At 47.1% G+C, this 13,633-nt stretch overlaps 1 protein-coding gene across 1 annotated transcript; it reads left to right on the forward strand.

Moving 5' to 3' along the window:
• Positions 1-5,049: 5,049 nt before the first annotated feature.
• Positions 5,050-10,920, forward strand: LOC111975409 (DENN domain-containing protein 1B-like). The gene is made up of 3 exons (XM_024003684.2): positions 5,050-5,177; positions 5,560-5,779; positions 5,961-10,920. The coding sequence occupies exons 1-3, from the start codon at positions 5,053-5,055 to the stop codon at positions 6,903-6,905; spliced, it is 1,290 nt and encodes a 429-aa protein (XP_023859452.1). The 5' UTR covers positions 5,050-5,052; the 3' UTR covers positions 6,906-10,920.
• The last annotated feature ends 2,713 nt before the right edge of the window (positions 10,921-13,633 follow it).

The raw sequence follows: 13,633 nt of genomic DNA on the forward strand, positions 1-13,633 counted from the left end.
TATGAGATGGGTTGAGGTGGGTATAAGATGGGTTGAGGTGGGTATGGTTATGAGATGGGTTGAGGTGGGTATGGTTGGTTCCCCTTGTTTTAATAGCCACCTAGACACACTGAGAGGGCCCGCTTCCCTAAACATGCCCCAGTGCTCAAATAAACAGGCTAAATAGCGGCAAGAACCATGACGTGTGTGTGTGTGTGTGTGCCCCAGCACCCACCCTCTCTCAAGTGCATCTCTAGTCTCCCTAACTGCCATGTCGGCCTCAACACAGATTTATAACTGTGTGTGCGTGCGTGTGTATACATGACATCACAGTGCTGATTTACAGTAATGGCCTTTATTATTATAGCGCCTGAGACTGTGTGAGAGATAGTGACAGAGAGCAGCCAGACCGCTCCCAGAGAGCAGCCAGACCGCTCCCAGAGAGAAGCCAGAGAGCAGCCAGACCGCTCCCAGAGAGAAGCCAGAGAGCAGCCAGACCGCTCCCAGAGAGAAGCCAGAGAGCAGCCAGACCGCTCCCAGAGAGAAGCCAGCGAGCAGCCAGCGAGCAGCCAGACCACTCCCAGGGAGCAGCCAGGGAGCAGACAGCGAGCAGCCAGAACACTCCCAGAGAGCAGCCAGACCACTCCCAGAGAGAAGCCAGCGAGCAGCCAGCGAGCAGCCAGACCACTCCCAGAGAGAAGCCAGCGAGCAGCCAGACCACTCCCAGGGAGCAGCCAGGGGGCAGCCAGACCACTCCCAGAGAGAAGCCAGCGAGCAGCCAGACCATTCCCAGGGAGCAGCCAGGGGGCAGCCAGACCACTCCCAGAGAGAAGCCAGCGAGCAGCCAGACCACTCCCAGAGAGAAGCCAGCGAGCAGCCAGACCACTCCCAGAGAGAAGCCAGCGAGCAGCCAGCGAGCAGCCAGACCACTCCCAGAGAGAAGCCAGCGAGCAGCCAGACCACTCCCAGAGAGAAGCCAGCGAGCAGCCAGCGAGCAGCCAGACCACTCCCAGAGAGAAGCCAGCGAGCAGCCAGACCACTCCCAGAGAGAAGCCAGCGAGCAGCCAGCGAGCAGCCAGACCACTCCCAGAGAGAAGCCAGCGAGCAGCCAGACCACTCCCAGAGAGAAGCCAGCGAGCAGCCAGCGAGCAGCCAGACCACTCCCAGGGAGCAGCCAGGGAGCAGACAGCGAGCAGCCAGAACACTCCCAGAGAGCAGCCAGACCACTCCCAGGGGGCAGCCAGACCACTCCCAGGGGGCAGCTAGGGAGCAGACAGCGAGCAGCCAGAACACTCCCAGAGAGCAGCCAGACCACTCCCAGAGAGCAGCTAGACCACTCCCAGGAGGCAGCCAGGGAGCAGACAGCGAGCAGCCAGAACACTCCCAGAGAGCAGCCAGACCACTCCCAGGGGGCAGCCAGCGAGCAGCCAAAGCCAGACAGTCAGCACCGTGTGTTCCTGTTCAGCCCATTTGCTAGGAGGTCTAAATGGACGCTGCACACATTTATCCTCTGTTGGTGCCAGTTAACTTCTCCGGGATATGTGGGACGCTAACGTCCCACTTGGCCAAAAGCCAGAAAAAATTCAGCGCGCCAAATTCAAATATATTWCTATAAAAATCAATCTTTCATGAAATCACACATGAAAGACACCAAATTAAAGCTACACATGTTATGAATCCAGCCAACATGTCTGATTTCAAAAWGGATTTACAGCGAAAGCACACCAAACGATTATGTTAGGTCAGTACATAGCCACAGAAGAACACAGCCATTTTCCCAGCCAAAGATAGGAGTCACAAAAACAGAAATAGAGATCAAATTAATCACTAACCTTTGATGATCTTCATCAGATGACACTCATAGGACATCATGTTACACAATACATGTATGTTTTGTTCGATAATGTGCATATTTATATCCAAAAACCTTAGTTTACATTGGCGCCATGTTCAGAAATGCCTCCAAAATATCCGGAGAAATTGCAGAGAGCCACATCTAATAACAGAAATACTCATCATACACTTTGATGAAAGATACATGTTTTACATAGAATTAAAGATACACTTGTTCTTAATGCAACCGCTGTGTCAGATAAAAAAAATAAAAAAAAACTTTACGTAAAAAGCACACCATGCAATAATCTGAGACGGCGCTCAGATATAACAACATTTCTCCGCTATGTTGGAGTCAACAGAAATACGAAATTACATCATAAATATTCCCTTACCTTTGATGATCTTCATCGGAATGCACTCCCAGGAATCCTAGTTCAACAATAAATCGTTGTTTTGTTCGATAATGTCCATTACTTATGTCCAAGTAGCTACTTTTGCTAGCATGTTTAGTACACATGTCCAAACGCTCGCGCAGATCCAGGCGAACTTCAGACGAAAACTTCAAAAAGTTATATTACAGGTCGAATAAACTTGTCAAACTAAGTAGAGAATCAATCTTCAGGATGTTGTTATCATAAATATTAAATAACGTTCCAACCGGAGAATTACTTTCGGTCTACAGAAGTAATGGAACRCAAGGCTATATCATTTGGAATGCGYGTGACCAAGAACTGKCACTCTGCCAGACCACAGACTGAAACAGCTCCCAYCCGGCTCAACRTCACAGTAGAGGCTTCATTCAACGTTCTACAGACATCTAGTGGAAGGCGTAGGAAGTGCAAACAGATCCATATCTTACTGGGATTTGAATAGGCGATGAGTTGAAAATCGACCAGCCTCAGAATTCTCACTTCCTGTTTGGATTTTTTCTCAGGTTTTTGCCTGCCATATGAGTTCTGTTATACTCACAGACATCATTCAAACAGTTGTAGAAACGTTAGAGTGTTTTATATCCAATAGTAATAATAATATGCATATATTAGCATCTGGGACAGAGTAGGAGGCAGTTCACTATGGGCACGCTATTCATCCAAAAGTGAAAATCCTGCCCCCTATCACAAAGAAGTTAACCCCTTTGTGTGTGTGTGTGTGTGTGTGTGTGGTGGGTGTGCACTCCTAAAATGAGCAGAGATCAGCAACACGTTACATTTCCTCCTTCTGGCTGGCACTGTGTCAGCTAATAAGACCAGGTTGGTGCAACGCCCTAATGCCCCCCCCCCCCCCCCCCAGTCTTCAGGGGTTTTTTCGGTCCCTTTTTCCTTCTTTCTCTCCCTGAATTGGACCTGTCCTCTCTCTCTCTCGCTCTATTTATTTATCTCTGTCATAGTCATGGTTGCTCCTGGGTGCCGGGGAAAGTTACAGCTTTTGATAATGTGGCAAACCGGATTTTATAGCTGCGTACAGAGAGAGAAATAGGGGTGTGAAGGTTGAGAGAGGATGATGGAAGATGGTGGTAGAGGACAATGGAGTAAGGGAGAGTCGGCATGAGAGCTCTAGACAAAACGGCAGAGGTAGAGGCATTTAAAGAGAGTTGAGACTGGAGTTAGAGGGACATTTAAAGAGAGGTAGAGAACTGAGTTAGAGGCATATAAAGAGAGATGAGACTGAGTAGAGGGACATTAAAGAGAGATAGAGACTGTGTAAAAGATCACACGTGTGCAGTGGATGAAGGTATGTTTAATACCAGGTCTGGGGCTGAACTCATGGGGGAGGAGGGGAGACAGGGAGGAGGAGAACACAGTCTGCTTTTAAAGGCCCTCTCTCCTTTAAGTCCCCAGACAGTTAAACATGTTACACAGGTGGCTTATTAAACACATTGGATCTGAGGTAACCCAAGCACTGGGCTGGACTGTTAGTGGACTGGGTAGGCCTGGGGTGGATGGGGTTGGTCTGGGATGGACTGTGCTGGGGTGGATGGACTGGGGTAGGCTGGTAGTGGACTGGGCTAGGTTCTGGTGGACTGGGTTGGGTTTGACTGGGGTAGGCTGGGCTAGGTTGGGGTGGAACTGGACTAGGGTGGGCTGAGTTGGACTGGCTGGACTGTGGGTAGGGTTGCTAGTTTGGGGGAGGGGGCTGAGTTGGACTGGATGGGGTAGGCTGGGCTAGTTGGGGTGGACTGGCTGAGTGGGCTGGACTGGGGTGGGACGGACTGGATTAGGGTCGACTGGTGTGGGCGGACTATATTGGGTGGACTGGATTAGGTGGACTGGAACTAGGGTGGACTGGTAGGGTTGGACTGGGGTGGGGTGGAGTGGGGTTTGGGTGGGTGGGGTGGGTTTGGTGTGATTGGGTGGGGGTGGACTGGGGTTGGGTGGACTGGGGTGGGGCGGACTGATATTGTGGAACGGATGGAATAGGGTGGACTGGAATGGGTGGGACTGGGGGTGGGGTGGACTGGGGTTGGGTGGAGTGGGGTGGGGTGGGACTGGGTGGGGTGGACTGGTAGGGTGACTGTGGGTGGCGGTGGACTGGGGGTTGGGTGGAGTGGGGTTGGGGTGGAGTGGGGTGGACTGGGGTGGGGTGGACTGGGGTGGGGTGTGGGATGGGTTGGGTGGACTGGGGTGGGTTGGGTTGGGGTGGACTGGGGTTGGGTGGACTGGAATTAGGGTGACTGGGGTGGGGTGACTGGGTTGGGGTGGACTGGGGTGGGTGTGGGGTGGACAGGGTTGGAGTGGACTGGTTGGGTGGAGTGTGGTAGTGGGGTGGGGTGGACGTGGGAAGGGTGGACTGGGGTTGGGGTGGAGCTGAGGTGGGGGGAACTGAGAAGGTTGGGGTGGAACTGAGGGGGTGGACTGGGGACGGTGGGGTGGACTGAGGTGGGGTGGACTGAGGTGGGGTGGAGACTGAGAGGTGGGGTGTGACTGGGGTGGGTGGAGAAGGTGGGGTGGACTGAGGTGGGGTGGACTGGGGTGGGGTGGACTGGGTGGGGTGGACTGGGCTGGGGTGGAGCCTGGGTGGGGTGGAACATGGGGTGGGGTGGGATGGGGTGGACTGGGGTGGGGTGGACTGATAGGGGTGGACGCTGGGGTGGGTGGGGAGTGGGGTTGGTGGAGTGGGGTGGTTGGGGTGGTGGACCTGGGGTGGACTGGACCTAGCTGGTGATTAACACCCTGTCTCCATGTTACAAAGACAGTACAGCACGATCACCATCCAGAGTCATGATGTTGTCATGTTCAGATGGGATTCACCATGAGTAACCTGAGGAACGCTGGTGTGTTTTATTTACAGCATTATGACACCAAGTGTCCCATGGGATGTCCTGACTTTGCCATCGATGGTGATGAAGAGGACACTGCCAACAAGTAAGGCTCTGATTTAGAATATGCCGATGCCAATAGAGTCCCAGTATACTGTAGTTTGGATATGTCTGATATCTGACATTTATCTATGTATTAATTCCTCTTCATCCTCCTACCCATACCAATGCTGCCCTCAAGTGGTTTAGTCCTAAAGTAGACTTATTGCATTGTGATCATAGCCTCTTGGACCGATCATTATTCATGAAATTATCATTGATCTGCTGAAATATTTGCAGGCTTATTTATTTAATTATTTATATACAGAATTGATTCRTGTATTTTCTGAATTTCATGTATTCATTGATTTGCGGATTCTTTTGCTGAATTTAATTTGCTGATTTGATTTCCTGATTTATTTTTTCAAATTTAATTTGCTCACCTTGAGGATCTCATCTGAGGACAGTGGGGAGGTGGCGTCTTACACAGAGGACAGCGACGAATCCTATTCGCTGGAGCTGGACACAGACCCCTCCCACACGGGCCAGATGAACCTATTGGAGGAGATCCTGGACTCTCTGAGCACCACCAGTACAGAGCAGGGCAAACTCAGCGCCGCCAAGAGCCTGGACTTCAGTTCAATGGACAACATCAACTACAAGGCAACGGTAAGAGAAATACCTGTAACATCTAAACAGCACTAATCTAACCCCAGATACATACAGTAGATAGACAGAGCCTGGACGCCTTGGACAATGTCTATGAATATGGACAGTATTGACTATGAGGCACCGGTAAGTGAAAACRTCTGTATGTCTAAACCACTCTCTGTGTGTATCTGTGTTCTAGAACGCGTCCAACCCCACCAGTGAGAGCAACCTGCCCCACGTGTGTACTAGTGGCAGTGGGGTGGTGGGGAGAGGAGGTGTTGGAGGAGGAGAACAGGGAGGGGGCTGGCAGGACGACGGTGCCCTCCACGGGAAGCACCTGCCCCCCTCCCCACGTAGACAGCCCAGCAAGAGCAGCCTCAAGAGGCAGAAGCATATCCCCTCAACATCCTCTCCACCCGTCCTAGCTCCAGCCTCAGTGCAGGACAACCATGTCCCCAATCTCCAGCCCAAGACCCAGGCCCCTCAGACCAAGACCCAGCATAAAATCCAACCTAATCCCCAGGCCCTTTATGTCACACCCCCTATCTGTCTCTCTCAGCTCTGTCCAGGGGAGTCTTCGCTCCCCACACCTCCATCACCATCCCTGGGAGACCACCACATCTCATCCAACCGCTCTCCAGCACCAACTTGTGCCTCCACACACAATCCTCCACTGGCAACACACACACCACCGCTAACCCACACTAGAGAGTCCCCAAACCACCAGTTGCTCAGCCCTGAGTCCAAACCCCAGACCACCTCCAGCATCCTGCGGAGGAAGGTGCTGTCCAAGGAAACGATGAGGCAGTACCAGGACAAGAATCTCCAGAGGCAGGGCAGCAAGAACCGAGAGAGTCTGGGGGTGAAGGCCAGGCAGCCTTCAGTGCTGGTGCCCTGGGAGAGAGAGAGCCCAGAGGAGATGGGTCAGGGAGAGGACCTGGAGCTGTGGCAAGAACGGGGCAGGGTCTCGGGGGCAGAGGTCCAGGAGAAAGGACTTCTGGAGGAGATAGATTCCATGTGTTATCTCGGCTCAGACTTTCAGACCAGCCTACAACTGTCCCAGGTTCACTGCAAAACCAACAACACACATGATAATACCCATGACAACAACCACAGCCACAGCAAAGCCACAGACAAGTCTTGAGACAGAAGCAGGGACAGGGACAAGGGACAGGGGTGGTTGAGGTAGAAGTTGCCTCTAACCACAGATCTACAATCAGACTGCCCTCCTCAAATCCTAACCTTAACCACTGAGGGAAGAAATGCAAAAACAGACCTTGGACCGCAGGAATTCGCAGTGACACTGCCAGGGAACTGGAAATGATGCGTGTGTTCGCCCTGATACGACTCTTTGACTTACACTTGTTTTTTTCCTCTCTTCCTGCCAAGTTTAGGTGTCTCAGTTGAAGACCGGTCATCTTGGTTCTCTTTCTAACATGCTACAGAATTCAAACAAACCGTCTTATGAATGAAACACAGACTTACCATGTAAACAAAGGGACATCTGTGATGGATTTTCACTCGCATGAAATGGTACTTATTACTAATTTACATGGTACTAAAAGATGAGTGTGTTTTAATTAATAGAGAAAACATTTAGTTTTCCTCAGATCTGAAGGTATTGTAAAGACACAAAGGAACCCCCCCCCGCRACCTAAGTAACTGTTCTGCTGGAAAGTTGCCTAACACGATGCCTTAAACAGAGCTGTGATTTGCTGTTGGCACGGCTCAGTCTTAAAATGTGTAATATATATATATATATAGCTGTTACTCTGGAAATGTTTGATCTGCTTAGATCCACTATCACATGTCATGAATGTGGAAAATGGACAGCTTTTTCACAGCACGTAGAGATAGTAAAGGTAGTTTAATATATGTTGCTCAGTTTAGTCTATTTAGATAGGTTTTTTTCTCAAGTGTTTGTTTCTCAGGATGCTCCTGTTTGTCAGGACATAAAGGAGAAGAGGAGTTGAGTTGTGTAAACCGATGATAGGAATGAATAGACAATCCTCTCACTCTTTCTCTCACTCTTACTCTTTCTCTCTCTTTCTCACTGTCTGTTTCTCTCTCTCTCTCTCTCTCTCTCTCTCTCACTCTGTCTGTTTCTCTCTCTCTCTGTCTGTTTCTCTCTCTTTCGCTCTCTGTCTGTTTTTCTCTCTCTCTCTCTCCAGCTCTCTCTCTCACTCTGTTTCTCGCTCTGTCTGTTTCTCTCTCTCTCCATCTCATTCTGTCTGTTTCTCTCCATCTCTCTCTCTGTTTCTCTCCTTCTCTCCACTTCTTCCTGCTCGCCTTCATTCACCTTTCCTTGCTCACCATCTTACAACATCTCTTTCCATCCTCCTCTCTCTTCCATCCTTCCCCCTGGTTTTTGGAGGCTGACAGCTAAAATGGAGGCTGACAGCTAAAATGGAGGCTGACAGCTAAAATGGAGGCTGACAGCTAAAATGGAGGCTGACAGTTAAAATGGAGGCCAGTAGAGTTGAGTGCTTTAAGTGGAGTGGGATTTCACAAACTAAAATCGTTGCTATGTGCGCACACCAAATTAAATGCAAGCTTTCTCCTAAACACTGAGTTGACGTTTTCACACTGTGTTTTACCAGAAGGCTTGAGATGATTGTAGAAGGATAACAAAGCAATACGGCTCTCCTCAGAGAGTATGGACAGACGTCTGAAGTGATTTTTAAAACAATCTCCCATGGAGAGAATGCAAGCCCTTTGGGTAATGTCCAGAGATTGTGACCACTCACTATAGTACCACTATAGTACATACAGACAGAATAAAGTATTTTCCAGCTCTTGTTTGTGGTTATGTTATGTTATGTTGATGAGTTTAGCCAGTTTTCTCTAGTGCTGTTGGGTGTGCCAATTTAACGGTAGCCCTCGCTCCCTCCCTGAGTGCCGGGCTGTGCTAACGATGAGGTTGTAAAGCGTTCGCCGTGGTTCTGAGAAGTCCCTCGTCTCAGCTATTCATTTGGATTCGAAAGGGCCCCGTGTACAATTTGTTGGCCTGTTTCATTTCACTCCCCAAAATGTTACCTATTTGGATAGTTTTGAAGTTTGAAAGCTGTCAATATACTATGCAAAAAAAACACATTTAAAGTTTCCAAATTCTGAATAGAATTTTACTTTACCACTATTCATGAATTGTAATCAGATCAGGTAATTGATAATCATATTTATAAATCCATTGATTAACGGATGGTTTCATTAGATTATCTGTCATCTGGTCAAAATGTGGGTTTGTGTGTAAGAATGAAGAGCGTGCCTTACAGTATATGAGTAATACTTAGTGTGGTCAACACAAGGTATTAGGGAGAAAATGCCATTGCTAATGTATCTTTAATCTGCTGTAASTTTTTGGGTGACCTGACAAAATTCAGAGTGATAGATCTTTCATTCTCATTGAAAGCCAGTCTAAGAAGCGGTAGATCTGTTCTATGTGCTCTRTTTCTATGCTTAGTTTATGGGTCTTTTACTTTCGATTTTGTACACCAGCTTCAAACAGCTGAAAATACAATATTTTTAGTTAATGAGAAGATATTTCACAGCGGTTTAGATGGTATAATGATTCTCTATACTATACTTAGTTGTTTTTTCGTGAACTGTTAGAATTTTAGGAACCAGGCAATGGAGGAATGATTTCCGCATAGTGGATCTTTTAAAGAGGTCAAGTCCTCTCAACATTTCAATAGCTATTGTCTGCTGTGTATATGCATGGAAAACCACTGGTTCACTCAGTGATGAGACTCAGAGCTTAAACCACATCCTTAAATGTATGTTGTCAGTTCTTAAACCTATGAAACAGAGTTCAACCTATTTGATCTACTAGACGCTGTCATTCTATCTCTGTTTTCCATGTCCATGTGTGCTCGTAGTGTTTTTCTCTTTGCTAGTATTTCAATGATCTTTCTGACTGAGCTCACAAAATAGAGAATGATCTTGCTATTTCTTTGTTGGAAGATGTTCTCTATGTAGTTATATTTCAAGCTTTGTTTCAGAAGGATGAAATATTATTTTCAATGATTGGACATGTTTTTTTTGTTCTGATTACAGTATTTTAAAAGGAGTTTTATAGTATATTGTATCATGATTCACAGAACAAACACCTAAAATGTTATTGTTGTTAGATCTTATTTCGGGGAAAATAGGCATTTTTTTTCATCCAGTCACTCAGCACGTTACAGTATTTCAGTTCATGAGGTGGCAGAAATTCTTGCAACTAATTCACTTTATTTTTCAGTTTTTGTTATACATATATGAATGTCTTTTTTTAAATTCAAAATGTTTCAGTTTTTTTCCTTCAAAATATTACCCATGCTCTGCTAATCTTATTTTGTTGTTGAATGTTTTTTTCCGTTAATCAAATCAAATGGAGAAAAAAAAGATGGTGTCAGRTCCGGTAGTATTGTCCAATATCCACCCTTGCCTTGCAAACATGGTGTTGAAATACTGTACTTAGTAGTTATTTTATTATCAAACTGAATTTATTTCTCATGTACTACATGACTACTGTATTTAACTGCTGTGGATTGTGATGGTTTACTTGAGCAATGTCTTCCTAACACAGTCGGCGAGGAATCCTGTGTGGCTGATTATCAGTGTACTGAAAAGCTGGTATTTGTATGACTGAATGTCTGGTTACTGTCTCACTGCTTACATGCTGATGCAGAAGAAAACAGGATAAAAGCTGACAGCTTCTATTCTCTTATGCTATGATTATAAATGTCCCTTTTTCCTAATACCCATGTGATATTWAAGATCAAAACCACTGTTTGTCAAGAAAACTAACGGAGGCATATCACGTTTTAAAACGGTCATTTAGTGACTGACAGTACTGAGAGTGACGCAGTTCATTCACCTTGTTCACTGGTCCCTAGACATGGTACTGTAATGATTTGAATATGCCGTGTACAACCTACTGAAGTCTAGTGTGTGCAAACTTACTTGACATGGTACTGTAACTTACTTGCATGTTCTCAATGCAGAGAAAAAAACATCATATAGGTGAATGTAACATGCTATGGACTTAGTGGTACAACTTTATCCTCTGTATCCTCTGTGAACTTTAACATTCATTATGTTCATGTATATGGAACATTTTCCTGTATTCCATTTTCAATTATATCTCAATAAATAATACATAATACTACGAAAGGTCAGTGCAATTCTATTCTCCTTTAATGAAAGTTGATTATTTACCTCAAAATGATATTTTAGAAAGCTGTAGACATATTAGGCAATGTTAACTTATGACTGCTGTTTGCTGGGAGTGGGAAGGGATTGTCAGATCAGGAATTGCCAATCGGCTCACTTCACTCTAATGCCCTCTTCTCCTTGAGGTTCCTCAACAGTGAACACATTGTCATTGGCATACCCACTATGGCAGTCACTATGGAGTCTTCAGTGGCTGCGGTGGCCATCGTGAAGTGCTCCTTGGGGTCCAGCTGAAGGACACCGTGGTGCCCTACGAYAACCACTTCTGGTGCTCGTCTGTGAGGGAGCGATGATCAGAGCGGAGCTTCTTGTGTTCGCTCAGTGTCTCGCCAGTGGGCACAATACTCTGATGCTCCGCTGTAAGTGTCCCCATCAGGGCAGGCATTGATTTGATAGCTCAGGGTGACACGTGGAGGCTGTCGCACAGCTGAGTGTTCAGGTCCAAGAGCTTTCTGGACAGTACTTTGGTCTCCTTGGCCATCCGGTTAGCATGGCTGCGTTGAGCCTCCAGGAGGGCACTGAGGTCACTTCTCCAGGAGCCTGACACTCGAAGGAGGAGACAGCGATATAGAGGCCGGCGTGTGAGATACCTGACGAGAGTACGTCGGAAATAAATCACCCTCCATTCTATTGGCGAACGTTCAATCACTGGAGAGGGAACTGGATGAGCTTGGTTTGAGACTATCCTATCAATCTGAATAACTGTAATATTCTATGTTTCTCCGAGTCGTGGCTGAACAAGGACATGGTAAATATAAATCTAGCTATACATCGGAATGACAGAGTGGTGGTGTCGGGGAAACTCAGGGGAGGGGGTGTGTCCCATCAGCTGGTGCACGATCTCTAATACCTCATGATAAGCTGCTGACTATACTATTTACAAAGAGAGTTTTCATCTATATTTTTCGTAGCTGTCTATTTACCTCCACAAACCGATGCTGGAACTTAGATCTCACTCATTGAGCTGTATARGGCCATAAGAAAACAAGAAAATACTCACCCAGAGGCGGTGCTCSWAGTGGCCAGGGATTTTAATGCAGGAAAACTAAAATCCAATTTACCTCATTTCTACCAGCATGTTACTTGTGCAACTAGAGGCGCAAAAACTCTAGACCACCTTTACTCCACAAACAGAGACGCACACAAAGTTCTCCTTCGTCCTTCATTTGGCAAATCTGACCATAACTATCCTTCTGATTCCTGCTTATAAGCAAAAACTCTAAACAGGAAGTACCAGTGACTCTTGATACAGAAGTGGTCTGATGAAGCGGATACTAAACTACAGGACCGTTTCTCTAGCACAGACTGGAATATGTTCCGGGATTCATCTGATGGCATTGAGGAGTATACCACATCAGTCACCGGCTTCATTAATAAGCGCATCGATGACGTCTTCCCCGCAGTGACCGTACGTACATATCCCAACCAGAAGCCATGGATTACAGGCAACATCCTCACTGAGCTAAAGGCTACAAGTGACGCTTTTAAGGAGCGGGACACTAATCCGGATGCTTATAAGAAATCTCGCTACACCATCCGACCACCATCAAACATGCAAAACGTCAATACAGGACCGAGATTAAATTCTACTATAGCAGCTCTTTATTTATTGAACCTTTATTTAACTATGCAAGTCAGTTAAGAACAAATTCTTATTTACAATGACGGTCTAGGAACAGTGGGTTAACTGCCTTGTTCAGGGGCAGAACGACAGATTTTTACCTTGTCAGTTCAGGATTCAATCATCTTGCAACCTTTCAGTTACTAGTACAACGCTCTAACCACTAGGCTACCTGCCGCCCCAGCTCTGATGCTCGTCGGATGTGGCAGGTGTTTGCAAACTATCACGGATTACAAAAGGGAAACCCTGCCGTGAGCAGTCCAGTGACGCGAGCCTACCAGACGAGTGAAATATCTTCTATGCTCACTTCAAGGCTAGCAACACTGAATACCAGCTGTTCCGGACAACTGTGTGATCATGCTCTCTGTAGCCGATGTGAGTAAGTCCTTCAAACAGGTTAGTATTCACAAGGCCGCAGGGCCAGACAGATTACCAGAACGTGTACTGAGAGCATGCGCTCACCAACTGGCAAGTGTCTTCACTGACATGTTCAACCTCTCCCTGACCCAGTCTGTAATACCTACATGTTTCAAGCARACCAACATAGTCCCTGTGCTCAGGAACGCCAAGGTAACCTGTCTAAATGACTATCGCCCCGTAGCACTCACATCTTTAGCCATGAAATGCTTTGAAAGGCTGGTCATGGCTCACGATACCATCATCCCAGACCCTCTTTTCCCACTCCAATTCGCATACCGCCCCAACAGGTCCCCAGATGATGCGGTCTCTATTGCACTCAACACTGCCCTCTCCCACCTGGACAAGAGGAACACCTATGTGAGCATGCTCTTCATTGACTACAGCTCAGCGTTCAACACCATATTGCTCTCCAAGCCAATCAATAAGCTAAGGACCCTGGGATTAAACGCCTCCATCTGCAACTAGATCCTGGACTGCCTGACGGGCTGCCCTCAGGTGGTGAAGGTAGGCAACAACGCATCCACCAGGCTGACCCTCAACACAGGAGCCCCTACTGTACTCCCTGTTCAACCTGAGTGGCTGCACACGACTCCAACACCATCATTACGTTTGAAGAT

Source organism: Salvelinus sp. IW2-2015, linkage group LG16 (assembly GCF_002910315.2).
Source record: "Salvelinus sp. IW2-2015 linkage group LG16, ASM291031v2, whole genome shotgun sequence".
Lineage (NCBI taxonomy): Eukaryota > Metazoa > Chordata > Actinopteri > Salmoniformes > Salmonidae > Salvelinus > Salvelinus sp. IW2-2015.